We start from the raw sequence: 17,234 nt of genomic DNA, 5'->3' as shown, positions 1-17,234 counted from the left end.
TAAAAAAGAGGTAAGATTTCCTAAAACTGAAAAATAATGCGCTTTTCAGAATGATTCATAAAGGCCTTTTTCAGGCTGGAAATGGGTTTCCAACTTAAAGCAGTTCTCCAGCAGCAGAGGTGGATCAAGTCATGAAAGGTGGTGACCAATTTCCACCTGTGCTCCAACTTTTCTGTTACTTACAAACCTCTCTGTCTTTCAATAAAGAACAGGGAAGACAGGGGTATCCTAAAAAGTTTAGCTTGAAGTTTATACCTCAGTATCTTCATCCTACCATTGATTTAGGCTGTCTCTTTGCCACTGTTTTTAGTTACTGCGTAACTTGAATACAACAGAGTTATCACTGCTTTTATGAGGTGCTTTTCATTCTGTGACGAGGCTGATTTTTATATATTGCACATTTACATCAACCCCAGTTGCCCAAAGTTCTGTACAACAGAAAATAAGACAATAAAAACAAATAACAGAATAAAACCTAAATAAAAAGTTAAAATAAGTGTCCAGCTCAACTGTGTTTTAAAGCCAGTGCAGCAAAGGGCTTAAAACCAGAGAGTGTCTGAGCAGCTCCAATGTGAGGAGCTCTGTCACCCCTGGATTTAGACCTGGAAGATGGAATCTCCAGGAACTGGCCTGCAGACCTCAGAGCTCCGACTGGAGCACGCTGGTGTAGCAACTCAAGTATGATGAGGCATACCATTCAAGACTTTCAAAACAATAATAAAACCGTAAACTGTATCCTAAAGTTAACAGGAAGCCACTACAGAGCAGCATGCACAGGAGTGATGTGATCTTATCGTCTCCTCCCAGCATAGCTGCTGTTCCAAGCATTCTCAATAAATAAATAAGTAAATAACCATTTAAATCTTTGAGTTGATCTGCTTATCAAGTTTTAAAGAATAATCAATGATCACACCAGGACTTTTAGCATGAAGTCAGTGGACCAAGATCACCCTTAGCACCAGTTAGCAGCTCAGATTTACCAAATAAGACAATTTTGATTTTCTTTTCATTTAGATTTTAAAGTTTAGCGCCTTTTGATTAAATAACACATAAATCTGAATTTCATCTACGAAGCAATAGGAAGAAATAATATAATACCATATTATTATAACGTAACAACAATGTTAGGATTAAATATGTCAGTCATTTAAAAGACCTTTAGGAAGGTTCTGGTAAAGCAAATACATGGACTGGAAAAACGAAGAGAGAGAGACATGCAGATCACATTTGTTTCTTCTGTAGCTCAGAGATTTTGTTCCATATTAACACAATCTCATTCATGTCACTTTCAGACATCATCTGCTGTTTAAAATGTGTAAACTCTGTGGAAAAAACATAAAGAACTGAATCAAGCGAATTCCTGACAAAGTCGGACAAGTTTAAGGGGGTCCTGACAGTAGATGGCGCTCTGTAGTTTCTAAAGAAGGTGCTTCTTGTAAAACTACACTTCCCAGAATGCACGTGCAACGTTTAAGCTCATAGTCAGTATTTTTCTCAACGAAGTATATAATATTAAAATGTCTATATTGACCCTTAACCACGTAATACACACGGGCATATGAACTAATTTGACGATAAATATAAAGTATTTTCTCCGGTGTCGATCTCCGCCCTCATGACGAAGCGGAAGTAGATTCTTCTTCCTTTCCTCCATTAGGTGAGTGCGTGGTGGGAGCGCGTTTTCCTCGGCTCTTCTGTACTCAGGCAGATTTAAAGTTATTTTTCGTACATGTTCGTTTAGGATTGATCAAATAACAATTTTTTGTTTGTTGATTTACAGATTGTAACCATGGGCCGCCGTCCAGCCCGCTGGTAAGTCCTTCCTCGACCACTTTAGGAGCAGGGCCGACAAACGGAAAATGGCAGCGACTCCTGTTTGCACCATGTGCACACTGCCGTTATGCCGGCAGGGTGTCGGACATATGGGCTTCTAGTTTAATTAAAGTGCAGCACCTACTTTGGAAATGATTTGTTTAGACGGTTGTCACTAATTACCTCAAACGGCGTTGTCGTGTATTTTTGGTCCCACATAGCTTTAGCTTGTTAGCTACATGTAGCTAGAAAATGCTAGCTATCGTACATGTCACAGGTTAGTCCGCCTGTGGTTTTTCAATTAAACTATATTTATTTACTATTCAAACGCATGGTTTTGTTAATTTTTACAAGGTAGGATTCACATTAAACCCTGTGTATGACATTATCAGCACCTGAAAAGCTTCAACAAGAGTTAAATCTCCTTCAGTTCAACTTGTGTATTTTAAATTAAAGTGTCCAACTGATGCTGAAGCTATGAAAATGTAAACACTTTTTTGTCCTTAGCTGAGGTTTAGGCCACCTAAATGGGTGGGGTGTCTTCTAGTGGCATTTGTCTGTTAATTAAAAATATATGTATATGTGAAGAAATATATGTCTGTCCCACAGCTACCGCTACTGCAAGAACAAGCCCTACCCCAAGTCTCGCTTCTGCAGGGGTGTGCCTGGTAAGCGCTTTATTTTCCTGTTAGACTGTTGGAAGGTGGCTCAGAGGCATGGTTTTAGTAAAGTTACCACTCCACCATTCAGACATGGTTCTTTCTGTCCGTATGAAGACAGCTGAGCCTGGCAGCATCGCTTCTGAACGAAGCTGCATTCCAGCGGTTTTTACTGGAACACACCTTTTACCATTCATGCATCATGCAACTACAACAGTCACATTTACAGATGAAATGGGAGGTGATGGTCGTTTTTTAATTCTGTGTTTTGAAGTAACCTGGATTTCATTATGTAATAACAGATATGCAGCTATACGTTCTGTTACATGCGGCAGCTAAACTTGTACTCCTGCAGCTTATTAAGCCGACCAGCTCTGCTCATGTACAGCTCTGGTGTGCAAAGGCTGCAGACAGCGACTCTTTGGTTGTGTATGTCCTCAGCTGGGAGGTGCTGAGTGCTTTAAGGGACCACTGAGACAACATAACCCTGTCCCCGGACTGAGGGAACCAGATTGTCCTCGGTCTCTTGATGCTGTACTTAGCTGGATTGATGGGAGCGTTGATTCAGCTTTGGTTGTTTGGAGGCATCTGAGGTTTATCCTCAGATGGTGTCATCTTTTAATGATCTTTGATGTTTTTTTTTTCTTATTCTACATAGATCCTAAGATCAGGATCTTTGACTTGGGGAGGAAGAAGGCCAAGGTAGATGAGTTCCCTCTGTGCGGCCACATGGTCTCTGATGAGTACGAGCAGCTGTCCTCAGAAGGTAGGAATTCATGACAGACACATACCTGTACTTTCAGAGATTTAACTACTGCTGGATGGTTTTAGTAATTAATTCATCACTTGTCCAAACACTGTAGATGTGGATGTGCAGGTTTAGTGTTTTTACAAACGGTGGTTAATCCGGATTGTACTCTGAAGCAGACACTCGGTGTACGTCATGTATGGATGTTGTTGAAGGAAGATGTCTGTGCAGTTAGTCTAGAACTGATCTGTAGACACGAGGAGACTCTTGCATCTGTGATGAAACTATTAATCTGTTTTCATCATGCTGTAATCCTGAGTGTACGCTGCAGAAAAGGAGCGATGAAATATTTCTTCATTTGGAATCTGAGCAAACCGTTGATCTGCACTCTGCTGGTTGAGCTGTTGCTTTTTTAAAATGTTTAAGTAAAACTGGAAACCATGCAGTCATTTTTCCATTTCATCCTCTGTTCCCTCCCCCTGAAGCTTTGGAGGCTGCTCGTATCTGTGCTAACAAGTACATGGTGAAGACTTGTGGGAAGGACGGGTTCCACATCCGCATGCGTCTGCATCCCTTCCACGTCATCCGAATCAACAAAATGTTGTCCTGCGCTGGAGCTGATCGGTGAGAATCTGCCACTGTTCATCCAGGCCTGGTACACACACGATTCTTTTAATCTTATGAGATTTTTTATCTGGTCGAGACCTCACGCGTGAAGATAAAAATATCAGTTTTGATCGTACTCTGAAAATGTAATCACAGAACACACACGACAATGCTGTAACGCAACTCATCTACAATCTAGTCCTCCGAGCTGGATGAACGTCAAAACGAAGAAGAACCGTAGCAACAACCAGCAAACAACGAAGAAGAACCATAGCAACAACCAGCAAACAACGAAGAAGAAGAACCATAGCAACAACCAGCAAAAAAACGAAGAAGAACCATAGCAACAACCAGCAAACAACGAAGAAGAACCATAGCAACAACCAGCAAACAACAAAGAAGAACCATAGAAACAACCAGCAAACAACGAAGAAGAAGAACCATAGCAACAACCAGCAAAAAAACGAAGAACCATAGCAACAACCAGCAAACAACGAAGAAGAAGCACCATAGCAACAACCAGCAAACAACGAACAAGAAGCACCATAGCAACAACCAGCAAACAACGAAGAAGAAGAACCATAGCAACAACCAGCAAACAACGAAGAAGAAGAACCATAGCAACAACCAGCAAACAACGAAGAAGAACCATGGCAACAACCAGCAAACAACGAAGAAGAACCATGGCAACAACCAGCAAACAACGAAGAAGAACATAGCAACAACCAGCAAACAAAGAAGAAGAACCGAAGCAACAACCAGCAAACAACGAAGAAGAACCGTAGCAACAACCAGCAAACAACGAAGAAGAACCATAGCAACAACCAGCAAACAACAAAGAGGAACCATAGAAACAACCAGCAAACAACGAAGAAGAAGAACCATAGCAACAACCAGCAAAAAAACGAAGCACCATAGCAACAACCAGCAAACAACGAAGAAGAAGCACCATAGCAACAACCAGCAAACAACGAAGAAGAACCATAGCAACAACCAGCAAAAAAACGAAGAAGAACCATAGCAACAACCAGCAAACAACGAAGAAGAAGCACCATAGCAACAACCAGCAAACAACGAAGAAGAAGCACCATAGCAACAACCAGCAAACAACGAAGAAGAAGAACCATAGCAACAACTAGCAAACAACGAAGAAGAACCATAGCAACAACCAGCAAACAACGAAGAAGAAGAACCATAGCAACAACCAGCAAACAACGAACAAGAAGCACCATAGCAACAACCAGCAAACAACGAAGTAGAACCATAGCAACAACCAGCAAACAACGAAGAAGCACCATAGCAACAACCAGCAAACAACGAAGAAGAAGAACCATAGCAACAACCAGCAAACAACGAAGAAGAAGAACCATAGCAACAACCAGCAAACAACGAATAAGAAGAACCATAGCAACAACCAGCAAACAACGAAGAAGAAGAACCATAGCAACAACCAGCAAACAACGAATAAGAAGAACCATAGCAACAACCAGCAAACAACGAATAAGAAGAACCATAGCAACAACCAGCAAACAACAAGAAGAAGAACCATAGCAACAACCAGCAAACAACAAGAAGAAGAACCATAGCAACAACCAGCAAACAACAAAGAAGAAGAACCATAGCAACAACCAGCAAACAACGAAGAAGAAGAACCATAGCAACAACCAGCAAACAACAAGAAGAAGAACCATAGCAACAACCAGCAAACAAGAAGAAGAAGCACCATAGCAACAACCAGCAAACGACGAAGAAGAAGCACCATAGCAACAACCAGCAAACGACGAAGAAGAAGAACCATAGCAACAACCAGCAAACAACGAATAAGAAGAACCATAGCAACAACCAGCAAACAACGAAGAAGAAGAACCATAGCAACAACCAGCAAACAACGAAGAAGAAGAACCATAGCAACAACCAGCAAACAACAAGAAGAAGAACCATAGCAACAACCAGCAAACAACAAGAAGAAGAACCATAGCAACAATCGGAAAACACAACACACAGCATGGAGGACACACAGGACGAGGGAATGATGGAGGTCTTGGGACTATTAACAGAAAAAGCCAGAACTAAAAAAAAATAACAGCCTGGAGACGGCGTGAACACGGACTTTATTTACTTCCTGGTTCCCCAGCCAGCTCGCTCTCTGATTGGCTACATTCTGTACCACGTCACCATCCACACAGACACGATGTACGAGTCGTCTGCATTCCTCAGAAATCGACTCTGAAATATTGAACATGTTCGATATTCCTGATTGTCGGCTACGACTCGTTTCGGAGTGGATTCGGCTCGTAACCTCAGACCAAATGATGATCGGACATGGAAATCTCACGATGATCGGGCGTTCGCCGTCCGAGGTCGGGAAGAGGCAAAATCAGGACAAAAACAGCCCAAAAATGGTTGTGTGTACCAGGCCTTACAGAAGTTCTGCTCTTAAAAGTAAAACAGGTGGCTAATCAGATGATTTGGAAATGTTTTGGGTGTTTCGTGTCCTCGCTTTGCATGGAAGGACTTGTCAAATAAAACCAGGAAATTTTCGAGCTTTGGTTATTTCAGAACATTTTCTCCCGTCTTTTCCCGTTTTTCAGGCTCCAGACCGGGATGCGCGGTGCTTTTGGAAAACCCCAGGGCACCGTGGCCCGGGTGCACATCGGTCAGGTGATCATGTCTGTGCGGACCAAGGCCCAGAACAAGGAGCACGTGGTCGAGGCTCTGCGCCGAGCCAAGTTCAAGTTCCCCGGCCGCCAGAAGGTAAACGTTTGTGTCTCCGTTGCATCAGCTGAGTTAAGCTCTGCAGCTTATTAAGCCGACCGGTCTCGCTGCGGTGCGGTTCTGGTGTGCAAAGGCTGCAGACAGCGACTCTTTGGTTGTGTATGTGCTCAGCTGGGAGGTGCTGAGGGCTTTAAGGGACCACTGAGACAAAGTTATTCATGTAATTCAGCCACGGTTACCTGAGATGCAGGTAATGCTGCCTTGACTGATTTCTGTCGCTCCGATCTTCAGATCCACATTTCCAAAAAGTACGGCTTCACCAAGTTCAACGCCTGCGACTTCGACGACATGATGGCGGAGAAGCGTCTGATTCCTGACGGCTGCGGGGTGAAGTACATCCCGAGCAGAGGCCCTCTGACCCGCTGGAGGGCCCTGCACGCCAACTAGATGCTGCACTCTGTTAATAAAAGTGGCTTTGACCAGGATTGTTCTGGTTCTGTTCTTTTTTTTTTAGCAGGTCAACATGAGAACTTCATTCAAACTTCAGGATGATCAGTCTAAAGATTTTAAGGTTAAATACAAAGTTGTTAAACAATTTTTACCTGCTCAGTTTTACTCCTGCTCCCGTAAAAATAAAAAGCCTAACAATCGCAGAATATCTGAAACAATGTCGAATCATTAAATGAGAATACGACATTCAGGTCTTCAGATCAGCATGAAGACTTTATTCAGGTGTAGAAGGGAAGCAGGTTTATTTACATGGACCGTATGTACATGAAACAAGCTTCACAGGAAGCTGCACAAAAACTTCATAGATTTAAAAATAGGTGAAAATATTCAGACCAATTAAAAAGAAACAGCACAAGCTAAGATGGTGGCCGACGATGCAGTGAGCTACATGCAGGCCTTAACGGGGAGTTTTAATACCCTACATGAAGCAAGGCTGGATCAGATTGCAGGTTTTCTCCTCGTTCCAGATATCAGGAGCATAAAACCTAAACACTAAAAGTCCTGGTTTAGTTTTAACGCGGGATAAAAAGCAAACCAGACCCAGATGATCTAAGACCTCTTGGTGGCTCATACGGCGTAAACAGAAGATAAACTGTGAGCAGAGACGGTAACAAGATGGACCTCAAGTCCAACAAAACACCATACCAACTCCCTTAATAACGCAAATGTGTGTTTTTTTTTTATATTAAATGATTCTGTTAATATTTGTATATATTAGGGAGCAGCAACAGAGAAGGTCCCGTCCAGCCTCCTGCAGAGAATAAATTATTTAGCTCGTTTGTTTTATTCAAACATGCACAGAAGTCACTTCACACCGTGTTCAGTTCATTTCCATGTGCTAAATAAAGAGTTTGTAATGCTGAAATATTAAACCTTCCACTTTTCTGACGAGATCAACTGAAGAAACCTTGAAATACACCAAAGGAAAAAGTATTTTAGAAGATATAATGTAGTAATGACCCGCTGCAGCAGATACAGCCAAACTCTACCAGGTATTTTATTAAAGACAACTCAGCTCAGGCTGCTTCAGTTTGACTGCTTTTCCTCTCCATCCATCACTCCGTCCACAGAACAGCCCAACATGAACAAATACAGAACCCAGAAGCTATGCTGAGGTTAGACCACTTTGGGAAAAGAACCCAACAGAAAATATCTACTAAGAGTTCATAAATAATGTTTCCTGTTAGAAACGCAGGTGAAGTAAATGTTGTGATTCGTACTTTCAGCAGGTGGAACCTTCAGCTTGTTTCCTCCGAGTTAAGTCCAAACCACGTGTGAAGCGGGTCATTCCTGAGTTCCCGCCACCGCGTGCCTTCCTTCCTCACACCATTCAGTCACTTTTCACACTTTCAGCGTTCATTTCATTCACCCATTACAAGGCACGCGGGCTTTAGGTTGATATTTAAAATATATTTGCTTTGCAACAAAAGGGGTGAACTTGGTTTGGTAGTTTTCTACATTTCGATGTACAAATTCCTTCTTCGCTCTACTCGTGTCTAAATCTCGCTTTGAGCTTAAAAAAATATTCTAACATATATTAAGTAACTCAAAACAAAGAGCACTGTAAAAACAGCTATATTACTTATTTCATGTAAAGCTTAAATAAAATAATTATGCGTCTGTAAAATGTTTTATTTTGTAGTCATAACCGGAAGTTTCTCTTTTTTGTAATTTGTCTACTTTACTGTTACATGTGTAATTACACATTGTGGCCGCTAGAGGGCAGCAAGAATCTGTGTGCTGAACATAGCTGGTTGCGGTGGTAGTGAGTTAGTAGTGAGTTATTAGTGAGTTATGGATGTCCTTTTCTCTGTTGGATGAGTATTTATTCAGCTGCACCACAACAACTAAAGGTTAATTAGTTTAGAACGAATCCTCTTTTTGACTGTATAACCTCTTTTATAGAGTTTTATATTGGGTGTAGTTGTGTCCACCAGCAGGACATCAAATCTACTTCCAGCATGGTTGGACAATCAAAGTATGAACTAAAATCAGTCAGTAAAGCAAGCGTTAGGCACTCCGCTGCTAATCGCTCTCCACTGGCTTCCAGTTGCAGAGCATCAGATTCAAAGCTCTGCTTCTGGCTTACAAAACAATAACCCAAATGGCTCCAGTCTACCTTCACTCCTTAATCCAGAGCTACACTTCCTCTCCACAGTTATGCTCTACCAGGGAAAGACGCCTAGTGCTCCCACCACAAGGTGGCGCCACATCAGTAGCTAGACTCTTCTCCTCTGTTGTTCCCCGGTGGTGGAACCATCTACCAAACGAAGAAGCTGTGGGCACTTAGGCCCAATATGATGTTTGTGGGATGAAATCATGATCTCATAATTAAACAAAGGACTATTATAGAGACAAAAAGAAAAAGAAGCCCCGCCTCCAGCGCTACCTGACAGCACCTGGGTCCACCTGGCTCCACCTGGCTCCACCTGGGTCCACCTGGACTTCCAGCAGTCTGACGACCACTTAATGATGACGTCCCTCCTGGAGAAACGGGGGAAAGTTAAAGTCATTGTAACGTTTTTGTTGTGTTTTTATCATTGTTAACACAACCAAAGACTTAAATTCATAATTACAAGTTATAAAGAACCACACTTAGTGTTTATTTGTGTTATGTGTGGAAACTTCAGGATTATTCAAATAAAATGATTATTTAAACCTATTTGATTTACCATTTGAAAAATGCACACTGTGTGTTTTCCTTAACGTTTTAGGCCACATTCCTTCTGCATAAATTCAGCCCAGAGAGCTCTGTTAAGTCAAACTGTTGAGAGGAAACTATATCTGGTGGGTTTCTGCTGACTTGTCTTCAGTCCACTGGTAGCTTCTCTGAGTTTCATCTCTCTAACACAAAGTTTGTTCATTATGATGACTCACCTGTCAGATAACGTTCCCCCTGTGTTTAAAGATGTTCCCACATCATCAGTATTTCTACTGACTTGTTTTCAGTCCAGTTCCAGACAGGGTGGTCGCTTTTTTAGGCACTATATACGCATATGTAGGTATAACAGGGGAAAAGTCACAATGACTTTTTTTGAGTCTGGAGTAGAGTTTTCCTTCACAGCAGAGGCCGAGGTGATGGAGTATTTAAAAATGCCGGGTCTGAGTGGGAGGTTCTCTCCAGGTTCCTCAGGATTAAGTGAATGGCAAGACAGTCCAACACTCCAGTACCGTCAAGTGCACCAGTCGAAAGGCTTTCTAGCCTGGACAGGATTGTTCTGACCCCGAGGAGGAGCAGGCTGTCAGAGAAAACATTTGAAAGACTTTTACTTATGCGATAAAATCAGTATTTAGAAGAATAGAAGGAAGAATGAGTTGAATGGGATGAAGTTTATGAGATAAACTTTTTGTTGCACTTTCTGTTTTCACTATAGCACTGTTGCACTTTTTTCTGCATTGTGATGATTCCAACTCACAATAATTCATTAACAGGTTCAAGAGTTTGTGACGGTACGTTACCGCCTCTGGCAGCTACATCTAGAGGAGGCAGAGGAGGGCGACCTGATGGAAAAATGTTTCTGGGATGATGTGAATTTTCTATATATTTAATTAGCTGCATTTCAGTTTTCTTTTTATGGTTTGAAGTGCATTTCTGTTTTAATTCTACAGGATAAAGTCACCTTTATTTTTATTGACCACTTAACTTTTTTGTTTGACATGAATTTAAAGAGAAGTTGGTTTTGTTCATCATAGAAGTTTTTTCCTCTTGTTTTCTTGTGTGTGTTATGAGACAAGTGTGCCCATTTCTTCCCACAGACAGGGATGTTGTTCTTATCGTTTCAAAGCTATTTTGTTTACAATAAACAGTAAACACTATCAACTTCCGGTTGAGTGAAAGCTGGTGTGTCTGTCACTGCTGCTCACCAGTAAAATTTAAAATATAAATAAAGAAAAACGTTATTTGGACAGCATTGGATGGTGTTATTGGCCAGCAGCTACAGAATTATCCGTCTTCATGAGACACCGACGCTGGCTTTCTGTAGGCAGCCCTACCTGTGGCTAATTTTCAGACGAATTCTTACCTGGACCTCTGGCTCGCTTGTTTTCCTTCCTAAAAGCAATGTGGATTCTCCAGACCAAACGCTGGTTTGCAGTCAGCTGGCTCCTTGTGTCTCTCCTCCAGTATCCTGCTGTTAAACTTCTAAAACTTCGGCACCACTTCTGCACTCCACATCCACCACCTGGTCCTGACATCCACCCGGACATCGCTTTTCAGCCCCTTCAGAGATTCTTTCACCGTGGATCGTGAACCAAACTGAAACTTGGCAGCAGGAAGATGACTTTGTCAGCTCCGCCGGGTTTGTTTACACCTGCCTGCCTCGGCGTGAGCCGAGTGGAGGTCTCGCCATGTTACACCGCGGTGTTGGGAAGTCGTGTCCTCCTTCCAGAACTCTGCCTCACTGCTGCCTGGACCCTCTCCTACGATTGTTGATAGACTTTTTAAATGACTTCTCTAACCTCCTGACACTTTTCTCATCTCTGACTTCTAACACTTATCCTCTGTGACTTTAATATTCATATGGAAAATAACAGTACTGATCTCTCCAAAGACTTCTCATCCTGTTAGGAAAGTTTTGGTCTGCAGCAACACATTAATTTCCAGCTCACTGTACAGGTCATATCTTGGATTTAGTCTGCTGTTCTGGTATCACTCCATCGACTGTAAACCTCATACGCTGCCGTACACCGACCATAGCCTCATTACTTTCAATGTCAACCTCCTTCTGTCCAGAATCATTCTCCCCCCGACCGACTCATTCAGTAGAGTTAAGGACATCAACGTTGAGACTTTTTCTTTTGAAATCATCAATTTTCCCAGTCCTCATGCCAACAGCTCACCTGATGACCTGGTTTCCCACAATAACAACAATCTCCATACTCTTCTGAATACTCATGCTCCACTGAAAACCAGATCCGTCTCCTCCACCCGCTCAGCTCCCTGGTTCACTCCTGCCCTCCGTCAGCTCAAATCTGAAGGACGACAACCACAACAACTCCATAACACAACTGGACTCACTATACACAAAGAAATGAACAATAACCATGTAATGCTATACAAGGACAGTCTCTCCTTAAATAAATCTCTTTACTACTCTGGTGTCATTCAGTTCAATCAACACAACTCTAAACTCTCTTCTCTCCTCACCAAAGCCACCTGACTCTCTTCCTCACCACATGCAATCCTCTGACTTCTGTAACTCACTCATAGCTTTGTCTCCAAACTCTCTGACATTCACCAACACCTGGCCTCGTGGGGAGCTGCAGTCTCTGGAGTGGACTTCATCACCCATAACCACATTCTCCAGTTTTATCCTCCCTCCATCCAAGCCATCTCAGAATTTATCCTCAAATCCAAACCCTCTACCTGTCAGCTCGATCCCTGCAGCTCTTGTTAAAACCTGCCTCTCCCCACTTGCTCCCCTCATCACCAACATCATTAACTCCTCCCTAATCTCTGGAACCGTCCATCTTGCGCTCAAAACCGCTACTGTCACACCTATCTTGAAAAAACCTGGCTTGGACCCCACAAATTTCAATAACCTTCTTCCAATTTCCAATTTATCCTTCATTTCCAAAATCCTTGAAAGTCTGTTGCTTCTCAACTTCATAACCATCTTATCACCAACAATATTTATGAGCAGTTTCAATCCGGTTTCCATCCCCTTCACAGGACTGAAACAGCACTCTCTCACCCCCCACACCACTGCCATCCTCGTCCACATCTTGTTACCTCCCAGATCGACTACTGCAACTCACTTCTGTTTGGTCTCCCCAACAAATTCCTCCAGAAACTGCAGCTCCTCCAAAACTCTGTGGCATGCATCATTACACAGACCCCTACTCCTCACCACATCACCCCCATCTTACAACAACTTCACTGACTCCCCATAAAACAAAGAATTAACTTCAAAACTCTCCTCATTACATTCAAAGCACTTCACAATCTGGCCTCACCATATATATCTGATCTCTTGCACATTGCCACTCCGGTCCATTCACTTCACTCCTCCTCACTCCAGCTTCTTGTCCACCCTGCCTGCCTCGTCACCATGGGGAGCATTCAGCCGCTCTGCTCCCCCCCTCTGGAACTCTTTTCCCCCTGATATCCGTACCATAGACTCTCTTCCTCTCTTCAAATAACAACTCGAAACACATTTGTTCAGACAGTCCTATGGATTCGAGTTACTCACCATTTTTATGTTGTCCTCTGTTCCGTTTTGTTTTGTACTTATTGTTTTTAATGTTTGTTTTGTACAGTGTCCTTGGGTGTTTTGAAAGGTGCTTTTTAAAACAGAATGTATTCGGCTACGCTGTTTGTCCACGTCTACACGGTGAATTAAGAAATGGTAAAGTAATAAGTGGTGGTGTTTTCAAATGCAGTAACTAGTAAAGTAATTTCATTACAATTTACAGAAGTAATGAGTAACTAGTAACTAATTACTTTTTAGAGTAACTACCCCAACACTGATCAGCATTGTAATTAAAAGCTATGGCCACTAGAGGGCAATAACAAACCCTGTGGCCTGGAAATGTCCATTATACTGTCTGAATGCAGTTGTTTGTCCGTGATTAGTGAATCATTTTTGCCTTTTTTCCCACTACGCAATAAAAACAAAAAAATCTAAACAAAAAACAGCTCTACTTCTGAAATAAAAAGAATTTTTTTTTAAAAGTAATTAGGTTTTAGTGCTCTTGTCTGTTATGAACAGTTTTTTTTTAAATGAATAACCAGAAGAATAACCTGTTAAAACTTTACAACACTGATATTTTAGTTCCTCCATGTGGCTGTTAGATGACAATAAGAAAACCCAGAGCTCTAAAAGTGAACATGATGCCTTGTGGATGTGGTTGGCAGACATGGAGTGCCACAACCAGGCAGCTGAAAGTCCCAGGGTCAAGATGGGAGAGGATGCAGAAAGTTGTCCATGTGGGACTTCCAGATCCTGACACATAAACTGGTGGTTAACCAACTGGACATTCTGGTGACTGAAAAACTACAGGAGGAGGTAGCAGTGATAGATGTAGCGATCCCTAATTACAGATCAAGATGAAGGAAGACACAAAGCTGTAAAAATAAAAGGGCTGAAGGAGGAAAGATGAGTGGATGAAGGCAACAGTGGTGTCAGTAGTAACTAGAACACTGGGGGCCATGACCTTCCAACTGGGAGAGTGGCTTTAATAGATCCCAGTAAAACCATCAGAGATGTCTGAGGAGCACAGTCCTGGGAACCTCTGGCAGCCCTGGGAACCTCTGGCAGCCCTGGGAACCTCTTGTAGTCCTGGGAACCTCTTGTAGTCCTGGGAACCTCTGGCAGCTCTGGGAAGCTCTTGGTAAGTCCTGGGAAACTCTGGTAGTCCTGGGAACCTCTGGCAGCTCTGGGAAGCTCTTGGTAAGTCCTGGGAAATTCTGGTAGTCCTAGGAACCTCTGGCAGCTTGGGAAGCTATTGGTAAGCCCTGGGAACCTCTGGCAGCCCTGGAAAGCTATTGGTAAGCCCTGGGAACCTCTGGCAACCCTGGAAAGCTCTTGGTAAGCCCTGGGAAGCTCTGGTAGTCCTGGGAACCTCTGGCAGCTCTGGGAAGCTCTTGGTAAGTCCTGGGAAATTCTGGTAGTCCTAGGAACCTCTGGCAGCTCTGGGAAGCTATTGGTAAGCCCTGGGAACCTCTGGCAGCCCTGGAAAGCTATTGGTAAGCCCTGGGAACCTCTGGCAACCCTGGAAAGCTCTTGGTAAGCCCTGGGAAGCTCTGGTAGTCCTGGGAACCTCTGGCAGTCCTGGGAACCTCTGGCAGCCCCGGGAAGCTCTTGGTAATCCCTGGAAACCTCATGTAAGTCCTGGGAACCTCTGGGTTCCCCTTTGGCAGTTCTTGTAACCTCTGGGTTCCCTCTGGAAGGTCTGGGAACCACTTGGTAAGTCATGGGAACCTCTGGGTACCCTCTGGAAGCCCTGGGAACCTCTTGGTGAGTCCTAGTAACCTCTAGCACTTCACCACTCACATTTGTACCATCACTGGACTTAAATTCATTAAATTTTAATAAAAACAAGAAATAAAATCAGAAAGAAAGAGAGAGTGTGTCTGTCCAGTATCTACTTACACAAGAATCAAAATACTTTACTCAGAGGGAAATTGGGTTGTCATGGCAGCAACATGTTCAAGGTCCAACAAATCATGAGAAAATAAAATACTAAATGAGTTCAATGATATCTTTGTAAATGTAGGACCTGGTCATGCAGCAGCCATTCCAGAGGAGAATGACGCTTTAAACACAACTGGTGAAAATGTTGACAGTATTTCTCTCCGTAAAATAAAAGAGGAAGAGATCATCTGTAAAGACTGCAAATTTAACTGAAGAGAAGTGAAAAATATACAAGACAAAACAGAATATACATATTTAGATGGGGCCAGGCCCCTGCATATCTGAAGTATAAATCCTTTCTACCACCTGTCATCTACTTTATTAGAGAGGAGAGCTGTCCTGGTTTATATCTCAGAACTGTTCAGAATTTCTCTCTCTACATTCATGGCCCCTAAAAGATCAGACCTGTGTCTCCAACATCTGCACAGCACCAATGATTTAGTGAAGACGTCTCCTTGTTTCCATGACAGTGATGTGGCTCTGACTGACATGAGACTGATTAATGTAGCTAGCGTGTCCAAGAACAATACTTCGGAGTAGATCTGTTCCAGTGTGAACCATGAACCGCTAGTTTCCTCGCAACAAGAGAGAAAAGCCGATCAGCTGATCACCGACAGCCATCATGTATCACAACAGGAGAGGGAGGGGGAGGAGGCTGCCACGCTGTGCAGACGACCAGAGCAGCAATGTTTGAAAAAACTATGTGAAAAGTTTTTAAATATTGCAGGAAAAGTGTTGGTGTTAAAGCATCCTCATCTCCCATGGGTTTGATGCTTAAATTCATGCATAAAGCCAACTGACTCACGCTTTCCATATTTTTCTCTAGACACCTCCATGTCACTTGGTGAGAGATGTTTGTGGGCCAGGAGAAGTTGGCCAACACCAAGGAACTGGAAGCTCTCCACCTCTTCTCCATCAATGAAGCGATCAGAGTGCTCAGTCGGTTTAGTTCTCCTGAAGTCCATAATTATCTCCTTTTGTTTAGGAGTGTGTTTAGTTTTAGATTTTTGATGTCACACCATCGTCGTAAATGCTGGACCTCCTCCCTGTAGACTGACTGTGGACTTCAGAATCTTTGCTCCCACAGTTTTCTAAAATATTACGATTATTTGTTAAAAAAACTGGATAAATTTAATGATAAATACAAAATATTAAGCAACAGTCAGTCTGCTTTTAGAGCCAGTCACCCAGCATCACTGGGACTCGTGGGTGTAACAGAAGAAATATGAAATGCAATAGATAAAAACATCTCTGTGTAGGTATGTCTGTGGACTTTAAAAAAAAAGCATTCTATACTTTAGATCATGAAAAACATCTTAAAAAACTTTGCAAATTTGGTATCAGAGGGGCGGCATATCAGTGGAAACCAGGAAACAACATGTTCAGAATAATAATATGAAACCAGAATTAAACAACATAACAATTAGAGGTGGAGACAGATTAAAAAAAACTCTTACAAAGAGTCATTCTGGATCTACACACTGAAAGCGACACAGTACCAGGTTTGAATGGGGAACTGGATTCTTCTCTATTTTTGTAATGGTCTTGTAATGTAACTGATTACTCTGTGGTTCCTTAAAGAAGTAATGAACAATATTTATTCTTTAGTAGATATACGTCTGATTATTGATGTATCTGTTTAATCTTGTCATATTATGCTATGTTAACCTGTGATTGTCATCGGCAGGCCACGGGTACCATGTGAGCGTCTACCTGCCCACACACAGCAGCTGCTGGTGATTGTCTATATATTCATGAATTAAGCTGCCAGACAAACATTTTGCCACTCGCCCTGATGAAGGCTCTTAGGCTGAAACATGTTGGCGTTGATATGTTTTTTAATAGATTAGCCATGAGTTAATAATCTTCTTGAGTGCCTCAGTAATCTTTTCATGAGTTCAACTTGATCCCATAACCGAAGAGCACCAGAGGAATACCATCTCTTACACCCAAGCAGCACTCCAGGCTCTTTTTTCTATAACGTGTTGTACCTCAGAGGTCCGTCCTTTCCCAAAACTTTCCAAATCTTTTAATTTGGTATCTTAATGA

The 17,234-nt window shown here is 42.4% G+C and overlaps 1 protein-coding gene and 2 non-coding genes across 3 annotated transcripts; all 3 read left to right on the top strand.

Annotated features, from left to right (window-relative positions):
• The first annotated feature begins 1,687 nt into the window (after positions 1-1,687).
• On the top strand, positions 1,688-7,025 carry rpl10 (ribosomal protein L10). Its single transcript, XM_042004236.1, has 6 exons — positions 1,688-1,812; positions 2,422-2,480; positions 3,130-3,237; positions 3,705-3,843; positions 6,417-6,579; positions 6,832-7,025. The coding sequence occupies exons 1-6, from the start codon at positions 1,790-1,792 to the stop codon at positions 6,985-6,987; spliced, it is 648 nt and encodes a 215-aa protein (XP_041860170.1). The 5' UTR covers positions 1,688-1,789; the 3' UTR covers positions 6,988-7,025.
• On the top strand, positions 2,821-2,953 carry LOC121652425. Its single transcript, XR_006012611.1, has one exon. It is a non-coding gene; the product is annotated as a small nucleolar RNA SNORA70 (small nucleolar RNA).
• On the top strand, positions 6,620-6,752 carry LOC121652426. Its single transcript, XR_006012612.1, has one exon. It is a non-coding gene; the product is annotated as a small nucleolar RNA SNORA70 (small nucleolar RNA).
• Positions 7,026-17,234: the final 10,209 nt, after the last annotated feature.

Source organism: Melanotaenia boesemani, chromosome 13, assembly GCF_017639745.1.
Source record: "Melanotaenia boesemani isolate fMelBoe1 chromosome 13, fMelBoe1.pri, whole genome shotgun sequence".
Lineage (NCBI taxonomy): Eukaryota > Metazoa > Chordata > Actinopteri > Atheriniformes > Melanotaeniidae > Melanotaenia > Melanotaenia boesemani.
This window is presented reverse-complemented; position numbering and strand designations above follow the sequence as displayed.